Source organism: Actinia tenebrosa, unplaced genomic scaffold (assembly GCF_029948245.1).
Source record: "Actinia tenebrosa isolate PJP-AT-01 unplaced genomic scaffold, QUT_ActTen_1.0 PGA_scaffold1__47_contigs__length_23844297, whole genome shotgun sequence".
NCBI lineage: Eukaryota > Metazoa > Cnidaria > Anthozoa > Actiniaria > Actiniidae > Actinia > Actinia tenebrosa.
Genome location: NW_028292578.1, coordinates 16,380,084 through 16,402,715, shown reverse-complemented (window position 1 = coordinate 16,402,715; position 22,632 = coordinate 16,380,084). Strand labels below are relative to the sequence as shown.

Below are 22,632 nucleotides of genomic sequence, written 5' to 3'. Positions count from 1 at the left end.
TCTCCATATTATAGGCTTCCTTCCTTTCTTTCTTGATGCTATAAAATCGTGATGCTTTAAAATCTATCAATAATTTTTCACTTTTTCTTATCAAAGTACATATATCTACAAATGGTCTCCCTGTCTTGTACCCCTTGAACACGTGATAGTCTCCCCCGCAGCATTAGTATATAAAGCCCACGTGCCCTCGATTCTTCCTCTCGTTTTTACAAAGCACAGGTTTTGTAAATCGTTCAAATTACGATCTTATTTTCAAAGCGTGCACTACGTTTCGTGTCAAAAAACGACTTAAAAAGTGAGTATATCTATTCTTTAATCAATTATCTCGCACTCTGAGGCGAGAAAGAGATCAAAATGGTCAGAAATCCGTGAAAATTCTGAGTCAAAAGTCGTGATGAATTCTGAATCGCTGCTCATGAAATATTCTTTTGTATATCATTATCGGAACTGTTTGAACGACATATGGCTTTTTAGGAGTTACATTTTCTTCATAATGATTCAAACAACTTAGGCAACAAGTGCGTGTACACATGCAAAGCTTGTTGTAAGACTTGTGTGGTGGGCAACTGAAAAATAACCCTTTTTTATGAACTGCTAGTTAAAATTAGTCATAATATAAGCTTAAGCTTGTTACAAAATAAACTTACCTTTTTTTATTCTCTGGATATTTCACAAAGATACACATTTCATGAAAATGTATGAATGTTTTAGGTATGCACAGGTAGCCCATACAAAAATTATTTCATGTTCAATACTCCTTTTTACACTTCCATTTCAGTGACGTGCCACAAATAATAGTTCCAAGCCAAGTTTGGAGTTGCCGCGCATGATAAACTGTAGTTTTGCTATGTGTGGAAACTCCAGCCTCGGCTAGGAACTATTATTCATGGTCACTGAATGAAACTGTAAAATGGAGTATTGTCGGACTTCTGATTGGTGGATTTGTAATAAGGAGATCTAGTATGTTCCTTAAGAAAGCAAGTGCCAAAGATTCTGCTTTACAAGCAAAACTACAGTCTTTTAACATTATCATATATCCTCGCCTATATGTAAGACACATATAGGGCGCACCCCTATATTTGTCTTATATGGGATATACCATAACAGCAAAGTTAACAATGACATTAATGCGCTTCCAGATGCGTTACGTGGCCGCTTATTTGCTAGCTAGCCTTGGAGGCAACAAGGACCCTTCTGCCAGTGACATTGAGGCTATCCTCGACACTGTCGGCATTGATGTTGATAAGGAACGATTACAGAAAGTTATAGCAGAGCTGTCTGGCAAGAACATCAATGAGGTAATGAGACTTCCTTAGCAAGCACATCCTTAGCAAGTTACCACTGGGTAGGAACCATGGAATAGTTTAGCTAGCCCCCTCCACCCCCCAATATCCAAGTGACAGACCCACTGTTATGCAAATAGTAAACTATATTTTCCACTCTAAGCCCCCTAACTTTTTATGGTTCCTAAGGTGTAGAAGTATTTTTTTTTTTCAAGCAAAAGCCACATTTAATAGTTATTTTGCAACAAACAGTCACATGCTGATATATGACTCTGATAATGAATCAATTTGGCTCAGGGTCTCTTGGGGAAGGCTCTGCTGGATGGCAAACAAACTTGAAACTGCTTTGTATCTTGAAATCGAAAGTATCTTGTAAAGAAAAAAAGTATTTTTGAAAAGGTTTTGGATACAATATTAGTAATCCGGCCAAAAATCTTTAAATAAAGGAAGTCCAAATTTTTCGTTATCCAGAAACAATCATGTGTAAAAAGGCCTATTGACATAACAAGTATCCTGCTCAGTACTAGACAGATTGACAAGTTTCCCTTTAAAGTAATGATATACAGTTTGTGCTAGTACCAACACCCATACAAACCACTAGGCATTAACAGTAAAGGATATGTGAGCAAAAGCTGTGACTATGTAATTTGTGATATGAATATGTCTGTCTTCCTCCTGCAGTTAATTGAGCAAGGTAAAGAGAAGCTTGCTGCCGTTCCAACAGGAGGTGCTGTGGCTGCCGGTGGTGCTGCAGCTGGTGATGCTGGAGGAGCTGCCGAAGCCAAGGAGGAGAAGAAGGAAGAGAAGAAAGAGGAGTCTGAGGAATCTGATGATGATATGGGCTTTGGTCTATTTGATTAAATCCTTAAACATTAAACAGTCCAAATAATAAAGGTGTTCTTGTAAAGCCTATATCTTGTCATACTCATTTCTGGCCTGGCATACCTAGTTTTATCTAATGTTCGCAGAATTAAGAAGAGTGGAATAGATTAGCTTTAACTTACCAAAACTCAGTTAGCCAAGAATCCGGTGAAAGAGAATGCAACCCTTACCACCATACCTCGTTGCCTGTGACAAAACAGCCTTATAAAGGGTTCCTTTCCGTAAGTATTGTGACATGCATGATGCAAAACTGTAGCACAGAGAAAAGCGCAAGTTTGCAACTTTTTTCTTTGAAGCATTTCATTATCTTTTGGCTAACATATTAAAATATACAGAGTTTATAGGCCTCTGCATGCATATTATAATACAGGGAACCCAGTGAACGCCTAAAGAGGGCGTCCTTTTCCAAAATTGCGGCTCTTTTTTTAATGAAGATATTTGCCAACACGGGATGGATGGATGGATAAATAAAGACTGCGCTGACGATTGACCCTCGAGGGCCAGAGACGAGCGGGATTAATGATCAAGTTCACTGGCCAGTACAAGGTGTAAGTTTGTATCTTGCTTTATATTGTGGAAGCGAGTTGTTTTGTGTCGTTTTGTTGTGTCGTGTAGTGTTGGGTTGTGGTGTGGTGTGTTGTTCTGTTTCGTGTTGATTGCTGTTGGTTGGTTGGTGTTGTGAGGCCTTTCGAATCAAGAAGGCTTCCTATATAGCTTATATGCACTTTCAGCTTTTCAACTGATTAAGTTGGAAATGTACAGAACTGCTCTGACAGATTTTCTTCAAATTTTCTGAAGCTTGAGCAAAGTATTCATTCTCCAAGATTTCAAGCGCGATTTAGAAATTTAGGTCAAAAAATGGAAAAAAATGGGCAATAAAGCACACTCTGCACCAATACTTAACAGCAGTTTTATATTAAATCTGAATTCTGTAAAAACATGCTCATTCAAAAATTTCGTCTTTTTTCTTAAAACCTTAATAAATTGTTTGCGTCCGCATATATTTGCGATTTGAAGTTGCGAAATAGCGCGTCGAGAAAACCCCATTATCGAGCCACCTTAATGAACTAAGAGGATAATGACGCCTGATTCAGGAACGGATTCAGTCAATTCCATTATCGAGTCGGATTTTGGAGTCTTACTGGAATCAAACCTATCATTTGTTTTCTCTCAAGCTTGATAAGCAATAAAAGTTCGATTATTTTCAAATTAAAATAGCAAAACAGGAACGATTTCGTATATACACCAAAATGAAGGAAACATTAATTTCGGTGACTCATTTTTCGGAATATTATCCTTCAATATTTGGAGAGAGAATATTTGAAGGACACTTACAGGAAGTTTATTGATAAGCTGGAAGGAAAGGCGTATGAGTACCCCCCTCTAAAATCATTAAATAGAAAACGTACCCCCCTCTTTCAACGGCTACAAGGGATTTCTACAGTTATGAGCTCCCTGTAGTACAGGAGCAACAGAAACTCCACAATAGTAATACTTTTATTTGAATCCGTGAAACGTCCTACGCGTTTTTGAAAATCTAAATGCGTACGTCCCCAACCCTCAAATTCGGCCATTACAAAAATGTACCCCAAATTTTTACTGGTTTTTAAAGGCCTTCCCCCCCCCCCCCCCCCCCCCCCCCCCCGGACCTTGAAACAATGAGAATGCATGATCGAAATAGCAGTGATATTCTGGCTGGGAACTGCTTCTCAGTTTACCCTTTCGTCAGTGTTTTGACGAGGGATGTGGGATAATGGATCACAGCAGAGGGATTGAAATCGTATAAATAAATTCAGGGATCAAGAGATTTTGGAATCGGGGATCAAAATTTTGTGTACGAATTTGGGATCAAATAGAATGATATCCCTTGTCACTACCCTGTTAGCGTTGTAATTTTGTAAAAACACTTCTGCTCTCTTGGACTCATTCGATTTACTCATTTCCAATCATTGACCTTGATTTTCATTTAGAACTGGATCATCTAGTTAGAAAACTTGTTTTTATAATCAGTATCTTTACTACGTAGATTTGCGTAGAATTTAGGAACAGTGGGACTTATTAAATGTGATGACCAGTTCTTCCGAACCCTATACTCGATGAAATACGAATATAAAGGAAACAAATATGGGGCACTTAAATTTGAAACACGATATATAATAAATTTGAAGGTTGTTTCAACTATTCCCCAAACGTGGTTAGATATATTTTCATATCGTTAATGGATTAAAAACACGCAGTGGAGCAGATGTAGTTGCCCGCCAACTAAGTTCCCAAATTAATTTGCACCTCATTTTTATCACTTTCATTAATTTACTTTTGTCTTTTGTCAATCAAAATCAAATTTGCCACCAAAACAGACATCGTTTTCACGCATTTCAGTTGTGTGGCATTGAAATACATTGTACATCGATACTTCATTGAAAGAAAGGCGTCAAGTTTCAGTGAATCTAATTTGGCTTTTCCACTTTCTTTCAGTTTGATTAGATCTTAACGCGGATTATCATCATTCCAAGTTTTCGCACAAGTTCTGGAAAATGACAGGTATTTTGCTAACGTTTTTATATTATACGTCCATATCATAAACATATAGATATCACATGTATTTTGTTTTTCAAGCAATTTCCCTCGGAAAAAAATTCCGAGTTCCACAGGCGAAAAAATTGCTTAAAGAAACATGAAATACATCTTTGATAATAAACATCCAAGCAGCAAAAAAATACTTATTATAGATATTATTTAGTTTAAAAAACCTTTCTCGTGGCTTGGATAACAGTTGACCGATGAATCCGACTAAAAAAAAAAAGGTCCCCCCCCAAAGAGTTTCTCATCACGACATTACGAGTCGACATCCCAGTGTGAGCCAGAAGGGGGGTTTATTTATCTTACTGACCCAACGATAGAACTGATTCTGCTTGCTGAAATGAGAAAGAAACCCATGTCTTTTATTTTTATTTTTTCAATGTGCTTTCAATTCAATACCTCGGACAGCGAGCGAAAACATTTCTTTAATCAAGCTAGCTAGCTAGCTATTGCTTTGTCTAGCTTGAAAAAGCTTATATAATAAGGGCCATGCTCAGTCATTTCATGCTGAGAAACAAGAAAACCATTAGAGTTAAACGTACGAGCAGAAAGTACATACATTATTTCGTTAAATACTTTATTGGAAGGAAGCAAGGTAATTAGGGATTTATGAGTCACGAAAAAATGACTGAAAAATGCAATAGAAACAGGTAAACATAGATCGAAGCATTTATTTATTAGACTAGACATTCAATACTTTTTCCTAAAAGCAAAATACCTTTTTTGACAGCAGGGAGAGGAAGTATTATGCTTTATGCTTTTAGTACTAACTGAACTAACATAATTTTTTCATCGAATTCCTTGAGGGCTTTTTTAGGCCGTTCAAGTCATTGACTGTTCTTGAATTAGTGTAGGCATAAGTGAAAATGATAAAAATACCATATAAGGTAAGCTCTCCCAACGAATCAGAACGCAAGATTTATGGGAGTTATTTTATAATTCAGTCTAATGATGAGATTATTTAAACAAGTAACAGCTGACATGTACAGACAGTCAGTTTAGACAGACAGGCAGACTGCTATTTGGATAGACCATGGAGCGCTCCATTAACTCACTATAAACAAACAGACAAAAAGACCAACATCAAGAGAAAATGAACTAAGAGAAGGAATCCCCGTGCCCCATCATGTGATCACTTTGATGCTATTTTTAGAATCATTGATGCTATTTTTAGCTCGTTACCATGCCCGCGCGATAATCATGCTTCCTAATTTAATGCCTCGTTTTAGGACACGAAAAGCGACAAAAACACAGGCTTTTGTCTCCTGCAAGACTAGAAGCCGCCTACCCCCAAGAAATCAACCAATCAGATTCTTCGCTCAAAATATCTCCAAGCTAAAAATAGCATTAAGTTTGCACATGATGGTTACAAGGCTATATAGGTAGGATTCCTTCTCTTAGTTCATATTCTCTTGCCAACATACAAGGAAGCAGACAGCAGATGTCTGTTAACTAAGGCATAAATCAATTGTATCTCTAGGGCCCAACATCAACAACACGACTACTACTACATGTGTATCAGACCAAGCCCAACGGCGTCGAAGAGCCCGTGGAATCATTTATCCTACGAGCCGTGATCATGAGCTTAATCCTCTTTCTTGCCTTCGTTGGTAACATCATACTTTATCGCAGTGCTACGAAAATGTCTAATAGACCCTTTACATACAACCTCGTCAGTAATCTCGCCCTTGCAGAGATCGTCTTAACAGTGAGCTACCCATTTATCTTTCATTACACGTGCGAGCCGTGGTCATGGGTGTTTGGGGAGTTCATGTGCAAGGTTGTCAACCCCTTGGTCATGTGTAGTACACTGGTTATAACCTTCACGTTGGCCGTCATCGCTTTGTATCGTTGCCTTATCTTGATTCAACCGCGAAAACAACGACCCTCTAAACGTGCTGCGTATCTCGTAATTCTTTGTTCTTGGATCTGGGGCGTTGCACTATCCATGCCAGCGTTCATTACACGTGCTATAGCAGAGGTAGAAGTCTGTGGACCCAAAATCCTGCTCTTGTGCTTGGAAGTGTTCCCAAACTATGAGATGAGTCACAACTACTCGATTGCTTTGTTCGTGCTGCAGTTTGTCGTTCCATTCCTTGTTATGGTGTTTGTTTTCTTATGGCATAGTCATCTTCAAAGTCAAAAAACACATGAAGAAAACGAAACAAACTGAGATGCATGAAGCTGGTGATGGCAATGGATTACCATCGTCAACAAACATGTCCGCAACGAACGGAAAATCCGGTGAAACTACAAGTAATGAACTGGATAATGAAAACCGACGAGAAAGCAATAGAATTCAACACCTTGAATCAGATTTACTAAAGATGATATATATAATCATTCTCATCTTTTTTCTTTGTTATTTGCCTTCACATATTGTTTTTATTAGCGGGGAGCTGGAATGGTTCTCGCTTGAAGATTGGAAATACAACTTTATATTGTTGCGATATACTGATATTCTACATGCTCTTCCGAGTGCTTTACACCCTATGTGTTATGGATACATGAGCAAAGTGCTGGCCGTTAAGCCTTGCTAGATCCAAAACTGTCACAAGTGATCAGTCGGTCCCATCGAGGATAATACACGGTGGCGCGAAGAAATGAAGCTTATCCTTCGAACGCGCGAACGAGTGAAATATTTTTCAACAGAGAAGATAAGCTCCATCTTCAAGCCAAGGTGTAATTTTCTTTTTATTATATAGACGCATTCACAAACAAAAACTAGTCGAAAAATTGCAAAAGACCGTCATTAATATATCTTCACTAGCGGGGGATATGCAGAATATGTCACGGTGGTCCCGGATGTATATAGTTCGTATGAAAAATACGAGTGGCTTATTTCCCAGTAAACACTAATGCCTATTTAATAAACGGTAATATTGCACGCCCTGCCCAATGGTGTATATTATCTAATGCATGTCACCATACAGGGTCCATGCGTTGAGGGTGGAACCGAGCGACAGAGAAAGGGTGATAGGCGAGAATGGAGATACGGCGTTTGTCCTGGACACCTCAAGTGAGCGGCAACCGAGCTTAAAATACTTCGTATTTTTTCTTCCGACACAGATATTACGGCGTACAGGCACGCAGATGTTCAATGGGGGATATTGACGCATAATATATAGCAGAATTAATTCATTTTAAGATTGTAATAACTTTTGTTTAGAGAAATGTAATTTTCGCTAACAACTGAACGAAAATAGTAAATTATGGTCACAATAATATAACTACAGTACCCTTACCACCGCTAAAGTCAATCTAAAGGACGTTTAGTACAAGTCATTTTCTCTACAACTGACTGCCGCACAAGCAGTTATTAGGGACTTCAAGATTCGCGACGTCAACCGGAAGTGTATAATTTCTCTGTGGGGTTCTGTTCATTGGAGATTTCATTCAAGACATTGTTAGTAAAGTCAACTTATCCACAGGGAAGACAGATTTTAAACGGAATCGAAACCCAAAGTGCCGTAATTTACACTTCCGGTAGACGTCGCCGTCGCAGATTTTGCGAATCAAAGTCCCTCTAATTGCACCAATCGGGACGCGCGCAACTTTTAGTTTAGGAATGCGTGACGTGAAGTGGCTTACACAATCAGGAGAAAATCACTAATAAAAATGTATTACAAGATGTGAAAAAAAATTGTAGTTACAATTTATCAGTTTATAAATGATGGAAAACAATGCATAGAGAGGAAAATAAATATCCCTGTTGAAACCAGAAGGCTTATACTAGAGCAAAACCCCTTGAAAATGACAAAAAATTAGCTCAAATCTACACAAATAAATGAGTTTATAATTATTATCCTAATAGTCTGTTGGTGTAGCGATAGCACCAGAGTTGTAGTAGTGAACACACGCGTTTTGGCGTGAAAATTCCCGCCAAATCCACAGGTAACCCAACAAAATAGAAAAAATAGAAATATTTACAATTTGTTTTAGTCAAACTTTTTGGGGGCGCCGGCTGCTCCCCCTCGTTACGCCCCTGAAGAGAATATTGTAATCCACAGGTAGCCCAAAAAATAGAAAAAAGTAAAAATATAAATTTAAGATTTTAGTCTAAGTTTTTTTGGGGGGGGGAGGGGGGGGAAGGGGGCTGCTTACGCCCCTGAAGAGAATAATGAAGGCATTTGAAGTCATCTTTTCGTCTCATATTCTTGGTGGTTCAGCGGGTTCATCAAGGGTAGGTGTTTCACAATAAATACCGTGAACCTTCATATGGTTGTGCTTGGAGGAATTGAAGATAAACCGCTTGCCACAGTAATCGCAGGCGTAGGGTTTCTCTCCAGTGTGGATTCTTTGATGGGCATTTCTGTTTCCAATCTGATTGAAGGCTTTACTGCAGTATGCACACTTGTATGGTTTATCACCAGTGTGGATTAGCATGTGGCTCTGAACGTAAAAAAAGTAATTCGAGTACATAGAAAAATAATGTGAAATCTGCTGTTTAATTGGCAAGTTGTTGTTGTTGTTATATGATGAAAATGTTTTTTGTTGTTGTTGCTGTTTGATGTTCATATTGTTTGTTGTTCAAGTTGTTGTTGTCGAGGTTATGATTTAAAGATCAAGCGGTTGTTGTTTGATGTTGCTAATTTTGCTATTAATATTGTTTTGTTGTTCATGTTGTTAATGCTGTTTGCTTTTAGTTTTGTTTTTTGTCATTCTTTGTTGTTGATGTCGTTTGTTTTTTCTGTTGTTCGATTACTTTTGTTGTTGTTATTATTCGGGTCATTTATTGTTGTTCTTCATATTTACCTTCAAATAATAGGATCTTTTCAGCTTCTTGTTGCACACTGGACACACTGTACCTTCCGTAGCTTCACCTTGATTCGTTGTACTGGTAATGGTATTTCTCTTCGACGTGTGATTCCAAGAAGATGGACCACTATTTATTCTTGAAGTGCGTGAAACACAAATTGAAGATTTCTCCTTGAACGATGAAGGAATGGCGATATCACTGCTGTTGTCTTCATCTCCGTCATCATCCTCGTGTTTTGGCTTAAACGCGGCATTCTCATCTTGTCGCGGTGATTCACTTGGGTTTCCACCTTCTTGCTTAAACGCAATACTCCTTCGTTCTGCTTGAAGGGGTTCACCAAGACAGGCCTGACGTATAGTTTTCTTTCCACGCGGCCATGGTTGAGGATGTGCGTTCGCTTCCTCGCCTTCTTGCTTGAACGCAATACTTCCTCCTTCTGTTTGACGTGGTTCACCATGACAGGCCTGACGTATGGTTTTCTTTCCACGCGGCCATGGTGGAGGATGTGCGTTCGCTTCCTCACTTTTTTGCTTGAACGCAATACTTCCTCCTTCTCTTTGACGTGGTTTATCAAGACAGGGCTGATGGATGGTTCTTTTCCTATCCTCCTGTGTTGTATCCTTGTTTTTTCTTACATTTTGACCAAATAACATGGTATTGCAGCCGCCACTATCACAACCATCCTCACTACTAGAGATCGAGGACCCATCCCCATCCTTACGAGGCTTTTTCGAGTTTCGGTCATCGATAAGAGAACTGTTTGCTCCATCCAACTGTTTGCAATGCCACTCACTTCCTTTAAGCGTTTCTTCTGAACGACGCGACTGATAAAAATAGACGCTTTTCTGATTGGCTCGCATGTTTGTCACGTGGCGGTAGCCCTGTGACGTAGCTGAAATACAGCAACAAGGGAGCCAATGAACGCGCTCGAACTGAGGATGCCACATACAGTACTGATCATTAACACAAGATCCAGTTGTGCAATAGTACTTGTTATTACACCTCTCCCAGTTCACGGACGCCTCACAATCACCTCGCCTGCAAATGTTGTCAAATGGCCGATGAAGCTCTCCTGTCTTTGGAAAAAGTTGTTGCTGATTTTTCCAGCAAAATACGTCTACTGTCTGGACCGGTTGATCTGCCGGCAAACAAAAGGAATCTTGGAGATTAATCAAAGGTAGATAAGAGACTCTCCTACTTGTCGTGGTCAAGGTTCTATCTTCACTCTCAAGTGAACAAATTACAGATGGTCTAAAAAAATTGAAATTTAAATGAAAAATAAATAAATAAATGAATGTGTGGCGATTGAATCAGGGACCGCGGAGCGTAATTTCGATTGTGTGTGGGGGGGGATTGGTACTGACAGCCGAAGGCGGAAGCACCTAGGGGGGTATTATCACATTTTTATTACATTGGCTATTGATATATTTAAAATGGCAAACAAGTAATTCAAACTTAAAATATGGCGGCAAAACTATTGAGGGTAAGGGGGAGGGGGGAGGGGAAGGGGGAGGGGAAGGGCCGGCAGCTCCGCTTTCCCTGTGAATCGAGTCGGAAGATCAAGAGTTCATTTTCTCTTAGAAAGGTTGAATGCTCTCTGCCGTCCAAGCTGCTCTCTGTGACGTCAATAAGCCGGCGAGAGAGAAATGTCTGTCTTTGATTGACCGAGTCTAGGACTCCAAACACTCGATCCCTTAAGTTCTGGATCTCGACGCCAGAAGAAATTGGAACTAAGAGTCAATTTTGGCGTGGGGAACTGCAAACCGCATAAAAACAAGATCTTTCAATACAAATACAATAAGTCTTTTTGTCCATAAATCGGATGCTGATGACGTCTCTTGGGGGAAAATTTTATCAAGACTTTTTCAAAAAAAAGGTGTTTTTGTAATTAGTAGTATGTGAGAGCAGAGCCGTCTTAAGCGGCCAAGATGAGTGATTAAGCTGCAACGCCCAAAATCAAGCCGGTTAGTTTGAAGTTTACTTAAAATCAAACGCAGAATTTTTCAACTCATTTTCTTCTTTCTTTGCTGGTATCCGCTATTGTGGAACTCATCTGGATCGGTTACAAATTAAAAGCATTTAAACCGAGTTTAATAATGTTTCTATTTTTTCTTTGTCATAGTATAAGGTTTATTTTAAATTCATCGCAAGTCTTGGCATCATTAATAAACGTTGATCTAAGACTAATGACATTTCTGACTAATGAAAGCTACTGAAATTTCGTTAAAAATGGAATCAAACGGTTCCAATTTACTGAATAGAGACACCTTAAAGGGGCACTTAATTAAAGTATTTGAGGATGATACGACTCTATTATGATTATGAAAATCAGATTAGTGAAAATTTTAGCCTGGGAGTTTTCGATGCTGAACAAAATTGATAATTTTTTCCCGCCACGCTGAAATTAAAAGAATTAAAATAATAAAACGCTTTGCTTTGAATCAAATTTTCATCTTACCTCGATATCCTTAGAGAACTACTTTCGCCCTCTACTGTCGCCTGTGCCGTTTCTTCAGAACTAGATGGTGGCGGCCTGTCTTTGTTAGTTCGTGCTGCTCCCGACTCCAGGTTATCTTTGTAACAACACATGAAAAAGAAATACAGCAACGCGTAGTTTTTATTTGAGAAAGACCTCAAACATATTTTACTTTTCTTCTTATATGGACGTTTAAATGTACTCACTATTCTGGACATAGAGAGTAACACTCTATAGTCAACGGCAAACTTGAAACGTCAGTTGACAAGCAAAAGCTTTCTTCAGAATAAGAAAAAGAATAGAAAAAATCTCCAAGTGGTAGATAAATTTAAAAAAAAAACTCATTGTCTTTTATGAGATTTAAAAATTTTTTAGAGATAGATACAGGGAATCGATGAACACGTGTCTTGCGCTTGAAGATAAAAAACGTGATGCTTGATGGAAAATCTTGTTCCTTCCTTCGTGTACCTCTTTTCCTATTTCTTTCGTTCTCTTCATTCCTTTTTTATTCTTTTTCCGAGTTCTTTCTTTATTGCGAAAATATTTTTAATTCTCAATTTGTGTAGCTTAGGCTGTAAAAGAAACTGTAATTTTTGAAATTCCACGCCAAAAGTCCCCAAGGGTATAATTATTTACCGAGCATCTATGGAAAATTTTTATATCCTCCTCTCCTCTTTATTCCAAAAGCGCCCTGAGAAATGATCTAAATCGCATTTAAAGCGCATTCAACATTGAAAGTACAATTGGCGTCCAGAAATCACAATCATAACTCATATAATGTTGTGCGTAATGACAAAATCTCGAGATTTAACATTATAGTAATTGAACACAAGGAAATGAGCTAACAACGAACGGGCCAAGTATCGGCTATTTTACGGGTTAGTATCATCTCTCCGATCTCTCATTTTTGGAAAATGTTACTATAAGTGTTTCATATACTATCTAATTCCCTGGTTGCAACTCAGCGACACTAAGCTGTGGCAAGAATGTAAGAATTGAAATCGTCGATAACAACTCACCTCCTGCTAATCCAGTGTCTGTGCTCAACATTATGATGCTGTGTCGGAATCTTACTGATTTCTGAAAAGACTCATGTCCCACTTCTTATTTCGGCCAGCGATTGGCATTGACGTCACCATGTGACGCACAAAACGTTTGAATAGGCGTTACCATAGTAATAATAAACTAATATTCGCGAAATGGTTTTTTTTCTAAAACATCGTTTTACTTTTTTTAGTCGAAGGTGGAGAGGATAACCATGTAAATCTACACTGTATGGAACGCAATAAAGTATATGAACGAATCAGGCATTTCGATACGGTTCGATTGTATAGGAAATCGTACAGTACAATTCGGAATTTATAGTTACGAGTAGGTGAGTCCGATTGAAGAACTTTCAACACATGAGTATCTATAAATTCCGAACTCTATGAGAAGATTGTGCGATTTTTGGTTTATAATACACTAAAAAAAAAGAGCGACTTAATCGGGACTCTACAGAGTACAATAGACCATTTCACAGATCCCGCGGCTCAACCTCTGCCTCGTCAGCGTGTAATAGTCTTTAGAAATTGCCTACAACCTGTGAAATTTTTAAGTGTTTCAATTGTTCGTTGATGTGTAAATTCCTTACATTACTGCGGACTGTAGTCAAATTCTAAAGAATAATTACACGCTGAAGAGGCCGAGGTTGAGTAACAGGATCCGTGAAATGGCCTATTTGGGACACTTGACTTCACGCTAGCACACAGAAATATTTAGGGGCATATATTTTCCTAGACATGGCCCTTATAGAGATAAAACTACACCGGGATGGAATAGACTTGAAAGAAAATATTTTTAATGTGCTAATCAATGATTCTAACGCACTGATATGCATTCTGAACGATGTTTTTTTTAAATGCCACGCGAGAATCGGTTAAAATGCGAACTACACATCGCTTTTCACTAGTAGTTTTCACTGGTGAAAAGTAATGTGTAAAGTGCTCTATAAGCTTGATTGACGCTTCACACCATCTTCATGCACACATCAGTAGTACTATGAACAGAACACAGAATTACACTCATCAGCCTTTGAGAGAAGACATCCCGGCTCGCATAATTTCATCAACCAGCAGTAGATTACCGGCAATAACAGTGCTGTGAAAGCAATAAAGAATGAGAGCTGTTAAGAATTGATGTGAATGGGTGGATAATGGGGTGTTGGGGTGAATGGATGGGTTGAAGGGTGGGGTGAATGGATGGGTTGAAGGGTGGGGTGATTGGATGGCTTGAAGGGTGGGGTGATCAGATGGGTTGAAGTATGGAGGAATAGATTCACGTACCAAGAATTCAATAACTGTCTTTTGACACGATAGTTATCCCATATCCCAGCATCAGCAGGGTTAAGTGCCTCTCCACTAGACAAATCCACACCCACGGGTGTATTACTACCAGCATACTCCTCTTGTAGCTTAACAATCGTTTCCTGGGAGTCAAAGCCAGAGTTCTTTGCCAAGGTTTTTGGGATGATCAACAAAGCATCTGCAAATGCCTGAACTCCAAGTTTTGCTTTTCCTTTGACTGATTTCTTGAACTCAACCAAAGAAGCATGGACTGCTATCTCAAAGGCCCCTGCTCCAGGGACTACAGAACCTATGAAATTTCAAAATCAGAGATCAAAACTGACCAACAAATAGCTTCATCCATGAGTCAGACAATCATGAGTATCCATGGTAGCATAGCGGTAGGGAGCTTCTAGGGAATTCGTTTTGTTGGCTGTGCTTCAAAGTTTACATGTCGCAAAGAGTTAACAGAACTAAACTCCTACTTTGTGTGACAAAGAAAATTTGTTGTGCACAGGGTGGAAATATGAAAAGCATTTCTTCTGAAATCTGCAACACAGTAATTTAACGTAGCATGTTGTATGTCTTTGTTGCCCATTACAGCACCTTGCCAAAGAGATCAAACACCAAAACCCGATATTTGATGCCATAATACTCTAGGTTGACGACTTTTCTTACCATCTTCTATTGCATTCTTGACAGCCCTAAGCCCATCACGAATGGCATCTTTGATTTGAGTCAGTGTGTGTTTGTTTGGCCCTTAAAACAAAGACGAAAACATCAATGATAACATCAATATATAATAGTCAGGAAATTCGTCTGTCAGTAGATTGGTTGTTCAGTCATTCTGTCTGTCTGTCTGTCCGTAACTTAACTTCTTGGTTCATACAAATGATATAATTTCCATTACATATGCTTTGTACACCAAGGCAGCTCCCACTAGTATCTTTAGTATGAACTCCTGTCTCTTAGTGAAAAAGCAATCAGTTGTAGCTTTTAAATACAAGAAAAGTAAAAAAAATCTAACCTTTGATAAGGATTGTGACAGACTGTGGGTTTTTCACTTCCTCAATGAAGGTGTATTTGTCTTCACCCTGAAAAGAAAACAATGTAAAAGATGAACAAATTTGATTAATCTATTCATCCATCCATTCATTCTTTTATTGTTTCATTCTTTGCTCTTTCTCTTGTTCTTATTCATTCTTTTTTTGTCCTTTCTCTTGTCCATCCATCCATCCATCCATCCAATTTCATTCATTTATTTATTCATTCTTTTATTCTTTCCATAATTCATTTATTCATTCATTCTTTCCATCATTCATTCATTAATTCTGGAGATTTAGATGAGCATCATTCACAGAGAGCCTTTGATTGGAACCTCTGCCCTTTTGTATCCTTTGTGTTTCACCCAAAAAGTAAAACAAAAATAAAGACTACTCACAAGTACATGCTCATACACCAATCCAGCAAATCCCAGCACATCAGGAGTCAAGTCATCCACTGAATTTACAGCTAATCCACCACATGCTAAAGGAATCCTGTTAAAAAGATGCACCATTAAAATAAGAATCAAAACTTTATTAACTGCTCCAAATGGTGGTGAAGAACAGGGTGCTTGCTATTCAAACCAATCCATCTGGTTGGAAATTTATTTGCTAATGGTAAGAAAAGAGCGGGAAACTTCGACTTTCAAAAAATGGCACACACATCTACCGGGAGAGAAAAGTGGATTATTTCAAAACAAGCTTCTTTCTACCAATAGCGATCACCCCAAGTAGAACAAAATATGAGAATAATAGAATGAAATGGTACCTTTCCATATTCCTTCTCTTTGCTCTTCGAATTGCAACAATCCCTTCCTTAGCAAACATGTCCAACGAGAAGGGATCTATGCCCTGAAAAATGATCAAGATCAAGATTAAATCCATGACTACAATAGAACATGCAAGGTACAGTCATTGGTCAAGGGGGGGGGGGGGGGGGGGGGGAAAGGGGGGGTAGGGGGAGCAATGGTCCCCCTGATAATTTGGTTAGTAGTCAGACTGAATCATTACGAAAATGGTAGAATATACCTTTTGGTTGACCACAACGAATCCTTTATCTGTACCTTCACAGACCTGTCAAAGAAACACAAATAAATTTGTGAATTAAGAAGACAATTGTGATGGTGAAAATGGCAAAGATGCTGGTGATTATAGTGAACTGATAGTGAGGGTGATGATGGTGATTGTTATAATGATGGCGATGATGATGATGATGATGCTGATAGCAGTGGTGGTGGGGATAGTGAATATTGCGAAGATGATACTGATGAATTTGATGATGGTGGTGATTGTGATGATGATGATGATGAGGATGAGGTTGATGATGATGATGATAGAAGTGGTGATAGTGATGATGAAGATGATAATGATAAAAATATTTGTGAACAATAAACCCTCACCTTTTTCTTAAAGTCAATAACTTTCTGCACTTTGTCATCAGTGAACTTTCTTTCAGCTGCAACAAGTTTTCCTCTTTCTTCAGCAGACTTGTAGAAAAAACCTGCATTCACCTCACTATCACACAAGACAAAAGAAATGAAATAAGGATTACCAGTGTATCAAATTAAAAAATCATAAATAAGTATACAAAATATGAATTCTGAATAGACCTTTTTAGCGGCATGTTTTTCCATTTCAGACCATGTGTCATTTTCTAAAGAATAAGATTCTTTGTTTGAGCTGTATCCATATTCATGTGTCTTCTCATGGGCAACCATTAAACAAAGAAATGATACTCTAGGGAATGACACATGGTCTGAAATGGGAAAGCATTATGCCAAACATCATGGCTATTTGTCTGTCCATCAGTCATTCTTGCCTCTTCTCATATTCAAAGGAAACATTGCATGTCAAGATGAAGGCGTCTGTGGTCTTTTTCTTCATGTCTGGGTGTCTGGCTCCATGGTCCATAACAAGACCTTTTACCAATCTAGTTTTGAAAAGAGAAAAATCAGATAAGTGGGTGTGGTATTCCAAGAAACACCTAAGCCAAACACCTAAGCCTACTGGGATTTCTAAGGCTCAGTGGAAAGCACCAAATAACACTTCCTAAGTGAAGGCAATGTTTGGAAACATGCTAAGATAGGTGTATATTACAACAAAATTACCGATCACTCCAATGAAGTGAACAAAGAGGTAAACTTGACTTTAGGAATCTGGCCAAATATATTTCAAATGAAAACATTTTCATTTTTCTTTCTTTTCATAAACTTTTTTCACATTTCAAAAATGACTCCATAATTCGAGGATCATAAATAAAAATACACGTAACACTAGTCACTAAAGAATTTTGCAATCTCTAGCGAATGACATTATTTTAAATTGTGAACATTATTTTCTGAAGGTATATATTATACATGTACAAAGTAGTCCATCCATATGGGATTAATCATTATATAGTTGTCATGGTAATGTGTCACACTGTACCCTTAATTTTAGCATAGGAATCTTATTAACTTACTGACTATCTGTATCTGTTTTGTGTTTCATTTCCATAATTTCAACCATGTGTAGATCTATTGGTGTACCAGGCTTTCTTATTGCAAGCACTGCATCAACTACTACCTAGGGATTCATAAGATTTTTTCAAGTCATGTGAATATATATTAACGTAGTTGGAATACAAAAGAAGTAGTTGGAATACAAAAGAAGTAGTTGGAATACAAAAGAAGTAGTTGGAATACAAAAGAAGTAGTTGGAATACAAAAGAAGTAGTTGGAATACAAAAGAAGTAGTTGGAATACAAAAGAAGTAGTTGGAATACAAAAGAAGACACTGTTCTTCAATTTTGGAAATTCCAAGTAAAAGATGGAACGTTATGGTGGATAGGTGACAAAATTAGGGTTGCCCTAGTCCCCAATTTTTTTGGGGTTACTATTTCATTTCATTTTAATTTTGTATGAAAGGAAAAACATAGCAAAAATGTTCACAGTGAATAAACTATGAAGGGTATATTTTAGGTCTTTTGACTGAAAACTATTGTATGTACACTGTTTAATAGAGGGAACTGAGAATATTGCAGTCAGGCACTACCACCAGGGGCAGATCCAGAGGGGTGTAAAGGGGGGCTACAGCCCCCACTCCAGGAGGAAATTGGTTATGTTCCTTGAAGCTAGTAGAATAGAAAGCATATTTTAAAATAATTTTTTCAAAGTTCTGTAATGTCATTCACAAAATTCCATCAAGTCCCCCTTACATTTTTGGCTGGTTCTGCCTCTGACCACTATTCAGACCACTCACCCTGCCCTTGGATTATCTAATTATATAGAAAAATGGTTTGCTTTCCTTACCTCAGTTAGGAGATCAGCTAGTTTTGTATGTACTTTTGTCCTAAGAGATGTTTTTGCTACGTTCATGAGGATTTCTTTATCCATTTCCTTGGTTACTTTGATCTGATCCAAAATCTATAATAATCAATACAGTTTATTGAATTATTGTGCATTAATAGATTTGACAAATATTTGTTGACATGACAATGCTACACAGGTCATAGTAATTATCAGCAACCATCTGTCGATTGACTCAGTCAAGCAACTGTTGACTTATTGTTGAACATTTTGGCAACCATTTGCTGATCATTCAATGACCTATACAAATGTATTGATGAGCAATAGACTTTATACATAGTTTGTAAAACACCATTATAACAGTATGGTTTCATGTACATGACAAAGCCTTATTAAACAATGAAACAACTGATCAGAGTCAGGGCACAACAAACTAGGAGATCAAATGGAATTTAATGTCAGGGTATTGTGGAGGAAAGAAAATGGATAGACCAAGAGGGAAATCAAACCCTCCAATCAAGGGGGGGGGGGGGGGGGATCCCACAAAATCTATTAACATGTGATGTATATAAACTCTACTCCACAATTTCAAAGCTTAACATAAAACTCACCTCTAAAGCTTTTTTCTTAGCAACTTCAAAGCCTTCAGTCACAACCCTTGGATGTAAGCCCTGCACGTTATAATATCAATATTAGAACAATGATAAGAGATTAAAACTCAATACACATTGTAAACTAGATATATCAGTTTTCATATGAATACAAGTTAAAATATGAACAATATGAATTTGCACAAACAGCTTTATACTCCATAAACCAGCAGCATATATTGTCTTCAGTACACCTATGCCATATCATTTTCCACTTACTAAGTCAATATATTAGTGATAAGTAATGCAGTGTAATACATACCTCTGATATATATAAATCAGCCTATTGAAAGAGAAAGAGTAATACCAATTAGCAGAAAATCTTGGTATAGTAAAATTAAGAAAATACAAAGAAAACATAACTATATAGAAAATCCTTGTGAGAAGGAAAGCAAAAATTCAAAACAGCCCTCTTAGGCTGACAAGCTTCACTACTCTCTTAGTTGAGTTCCTTTGCAATGTGTAACTCCAGAAAATATCCATACGCCACCCATGGAGGAAATTGGAAATTCTGGAAGGGAGGGGGTCAGCGAAATAAAATAAAAAAATTTATATATAGAGAGAAATAATTAGAAGACAAACCTGTTTCAGAAGTTCCCCAATAATTAATACATTAGAAGTGGTTCCATCACCAGTAATATCATCCTAAAAGAATATCCATTTGTCAATGATTAAGGATTTATCATAATATAAATGCAGACTGAATAAAATACTGTCACTTGTACCTCTGTTAAACAGACACTGCTATATAGCGGTTTGCTTAATAATATGGTAAATATAGGAAGAAAATTTCTCAACCGTTCAAGAACTAGCAGTTTGTTTAATGAAGAATGTCTGCTTAATAAGGAACTTGTGTAATAGAAGTATTACTGTAGAAAACTTTGCCTTGTTCTCTGAATAATCATAAAATTTAAGGGTCATTTTATTTTTACCTGAGCTGTTGCAACTCTTGCTATAAGGGATGCAGTTGGGTGCTGAATTTGCTGGATGAAAAAATGAAAATATTCTGTTGGAATACAGTAGCACTGAATATGTCAAATGTAATCAATATTAAATTATGTGGATTTAAAAGTGTTTCTTGTTATAGGTTTTGATTCTTGTGAAGTGAGGAAAATGAAACAATCCATAGTACCCTCAAAACACAAGTCAGAATAATGTTCAAAAGGTACATTTTTTGAAAGTCCATAGGATGCGGGTACCCCAAGTTTACGAATAAGAGGTTTGAGATTCTCAAGGTGCCTTTATTTTTATGTATAAGAATGTGTTTGAAAGGGTATGAAGAGGTCACATGACTGTTTTTCTTACGAATCTTCCTACAACAAAGGATGTTTACAGTCTCAATATCTGAGGTATACTGTATCTTATTCAACTACAAAACATACTCACCATTTCATGTAAAAGAACATTTCCATCCTTGGTTAACTTGATATCACCAGAACCAGAAACCAACCTGGTGAAAAAGATGGACACATCAAAAAGACTGCAAAGACTATTTGGTTGTAGTGGCAAGTTACTTAATTTCTTAGCAAGTGTTTCAGCATTTTTAGGTCCATTTGTGTAGCATGTTCAAAAATAATGAAAAATAGGGACTGGTCATTCATTACCTGAGAAGATGTGCTGGAAGAATTGCTTGGGGTTGACTTTGGGGGATGTCATTTTAAAAAATATTGATTTCTTTCATCAATTGGTACTGGGGGATAATAAACATTTAAATACTTGTGTGCTTGTAATAAGGGGGTCAGATTTAAGTTTGACGGCTTGCGTCCGAGCCAGATTTGCATAATTCTTGGTCATATTTGAAAAACTGTCGGCCCCCCTTCCGGTAATAAATGACCAGCCCCTTACTATTACTATCATGTTCAAGCGTGAAAGCCTTAAAGATACTCCCGGGGGGAGGGGGGGTATTCCCATATATGAACTATACAAGGATGATCCGCTGAACAGGGTATGGTTTTTCGAGCTTCTTGTCATAAACAGGGTATGCAATTTCACTCAAGGTCCAAATTCTTCCTGACTTTCTTGTCATATTCAGGATGTCTACTTTCATATTGACTGAAACTGGTTACCATGGTCGTAAAAAAATGATACGTGAGATGACATGATAATTGAAACAGGAACTCAGTGCAATTAATTATATCTTTTGTCATAAACAGGGTCTACAAATACGATTTTTTTTTGTCATAAATAGGGTACCCCTTTTAGAATCCCAGCGGAACACCCCTACCCAAATTCTGGCAGAGTACCCCCCCCAGGAAGATACTACAGCCCCCTTAGTAGTTTCTTCAAATTCCTTCCTACCCTCCCCCCCCCCCAAATGTACCCCCATGAAGTCCCCTGAAATACAACTAAGTACCATGTTATGTTAGGAAATACAGTACAAGGCAAACTTTTTTCTTAGTTTGATCAAACTTTACATTCCAAAACCATCTTGCGAAAATCCTAACCCCTTTCAACCTTTAGAATCATATTAAAAAATATATTTGACCCTGTCATTAAAGAGTAATGGACCACATGTGGTAATTTGATATCAGGTTAGTTTACATGTAACTTACAGTACTGCTATTCCATACACAGTGTTTTAATAAAATGGGTTCAAATTGTGGAATATAGGAAGAAAATGGGTGTGTGATGTAGCATGGAATTATACATTAAAAAGTGTATTACAATTTGAAGACTTAAAGAAACCTTGAAAATTATGAGTTGAAGTGAAGCTTAAAGAGGGAATGGAAATCATGAACTAAATCCAACTAGTGGTCTTGTACAAATTCAGTTTTTTACTCACAACGGCCGACTGTACTGTCACTTGTATAAGTCCTCAAATAAGTACAATTTTACAAAGAATTTTAAACATGGGAGATTTGTACACTTCATAATGAATAACTTCTGACTTTAAATACACTTTTGAGTACTTTTTTCAGTACGAATATTGAAGTTCTTCGCCACATAGCAACACACTGACAGTTTGCCGGTACAAGACTCAACACACGTGTTGTACCCAACACTAGAAACGAATGTATTTGGCTTCATTAAACTACTCACATTTTCATAGTTCCTTTAGGTCCTAAATTAGTCTTCAGTACATCTTGTAGTCCTCTAGCAGCCGTCATATTGACTTCTAGGGCTGCAGAGAAGCGTGCTACTTCAGCTTTTGGATTCAACGACTTGATGGCCGACATGTTGGAATCTTGTAGGAGAACCTCGTTTGAGGGATGAGTCAAGGGCGGACACTACAGGTAGCCCGTAAATAGACTTTTGAGAGATCTGTAATAATTTTTTTAAAGGTTTAGAAAAGAAAAAAGAGTAAACTGAAAAAAGAGAAAGATATTATTGTGAAACAATCAAATAGTT

At 37.6% G+C, this 22,632-nt stretch overlaps 3 protein-coding genes across 3 annotated transcripts; 2 read left to right on the top strand and 1 right to left on the bottom strand.

Annotated features, from left to right (window-relative positions):
• Window positions 1–154: 154 nt before the first annotated feature.
• On the top strand, window positions 155–2,195 carry LOC116290375 (large ribosomal subunit protein P2). Its single transcript, XM_031697393.1, has 3 exons — window positions 155–295; window positions 1,140–1,298; window positions 1,965–2,195. The coding sequence occupies exons 2-3, from the start codon at window positions 1,140–1,142 to the stop codon at window positions 2,142–2,144; spliced, it is 339 nt and encodes a 112-aa protein (XP_031553253.1). The 5' UTR covers window positions 155–295; the 3' UTR covers window positions 2,145–2,195.
• A 2,338-nt stretch (window positions 2,196–4,533) lies between these two features.
• Window positions 4,534–8,382, top strand: LOC116290358 (neuropeptide Y receptor type 1-like). The gene is made up of 3 exons (XM_089032487.1): window positions 4,534–4,706; window positions 6,226–6,888; window positions 6,920–8,382. The coding sequence occupies exons 2-3, from the start codon at window positions 6,325–6,327 to the stop codon at window positions 7,283–7,285; spliced, it is 930 nt and encodes a 309-aa protein (XP_088888613.1). The 5' UTR covers window positions 4,534–4,706; window positions 6,226–6,324; the 3' UTR covers window positions 7,286–8,382.
• Window positions 8,383–13,798: 5,416 nt separating this feature from the next.
• On the bottom strand, window positions 13,799–22,498 carry LOC116290380 (T-complex protein 1 subunit zeta). Its single transcript, XM_031697400.2, has 17 exons — window positions 22,324–22,498; window positions 20,671–20,734; window positions 20,217–20,267; window positions 19,867–19,929; window positions 19,547–19,567; window positions 19,246–19,305; window positions 18,638–18,751; window positions 17,809–17,912; window positions 17,167–17,277; window positions 16,748–16,862; window positions 16,377–16,421; window positions 16,117–16,199; window positions 15,746–15,842; window positions 15,332–15,398; window positions 14,983–15,063; window positions 14,305–14,614; window positions 13,799–14,119 (listed from the first exon to the last, which is right to left on the bottom strand). The coding sequence occupies exons 1-17, from the start codon at window positions 22,458–22,460 to the stop codon at window positions 14,047–14,049; spliced, it is 1,596 nt and encodes a 531-aa protein (XP_031553260.1). The 5' UTR covers window positions 22,461–22,498; the 3' UTR covers window positions 13,799–14,046.
• Window positions 22,499–22,632: the final 134 nt, after the last annotated feature.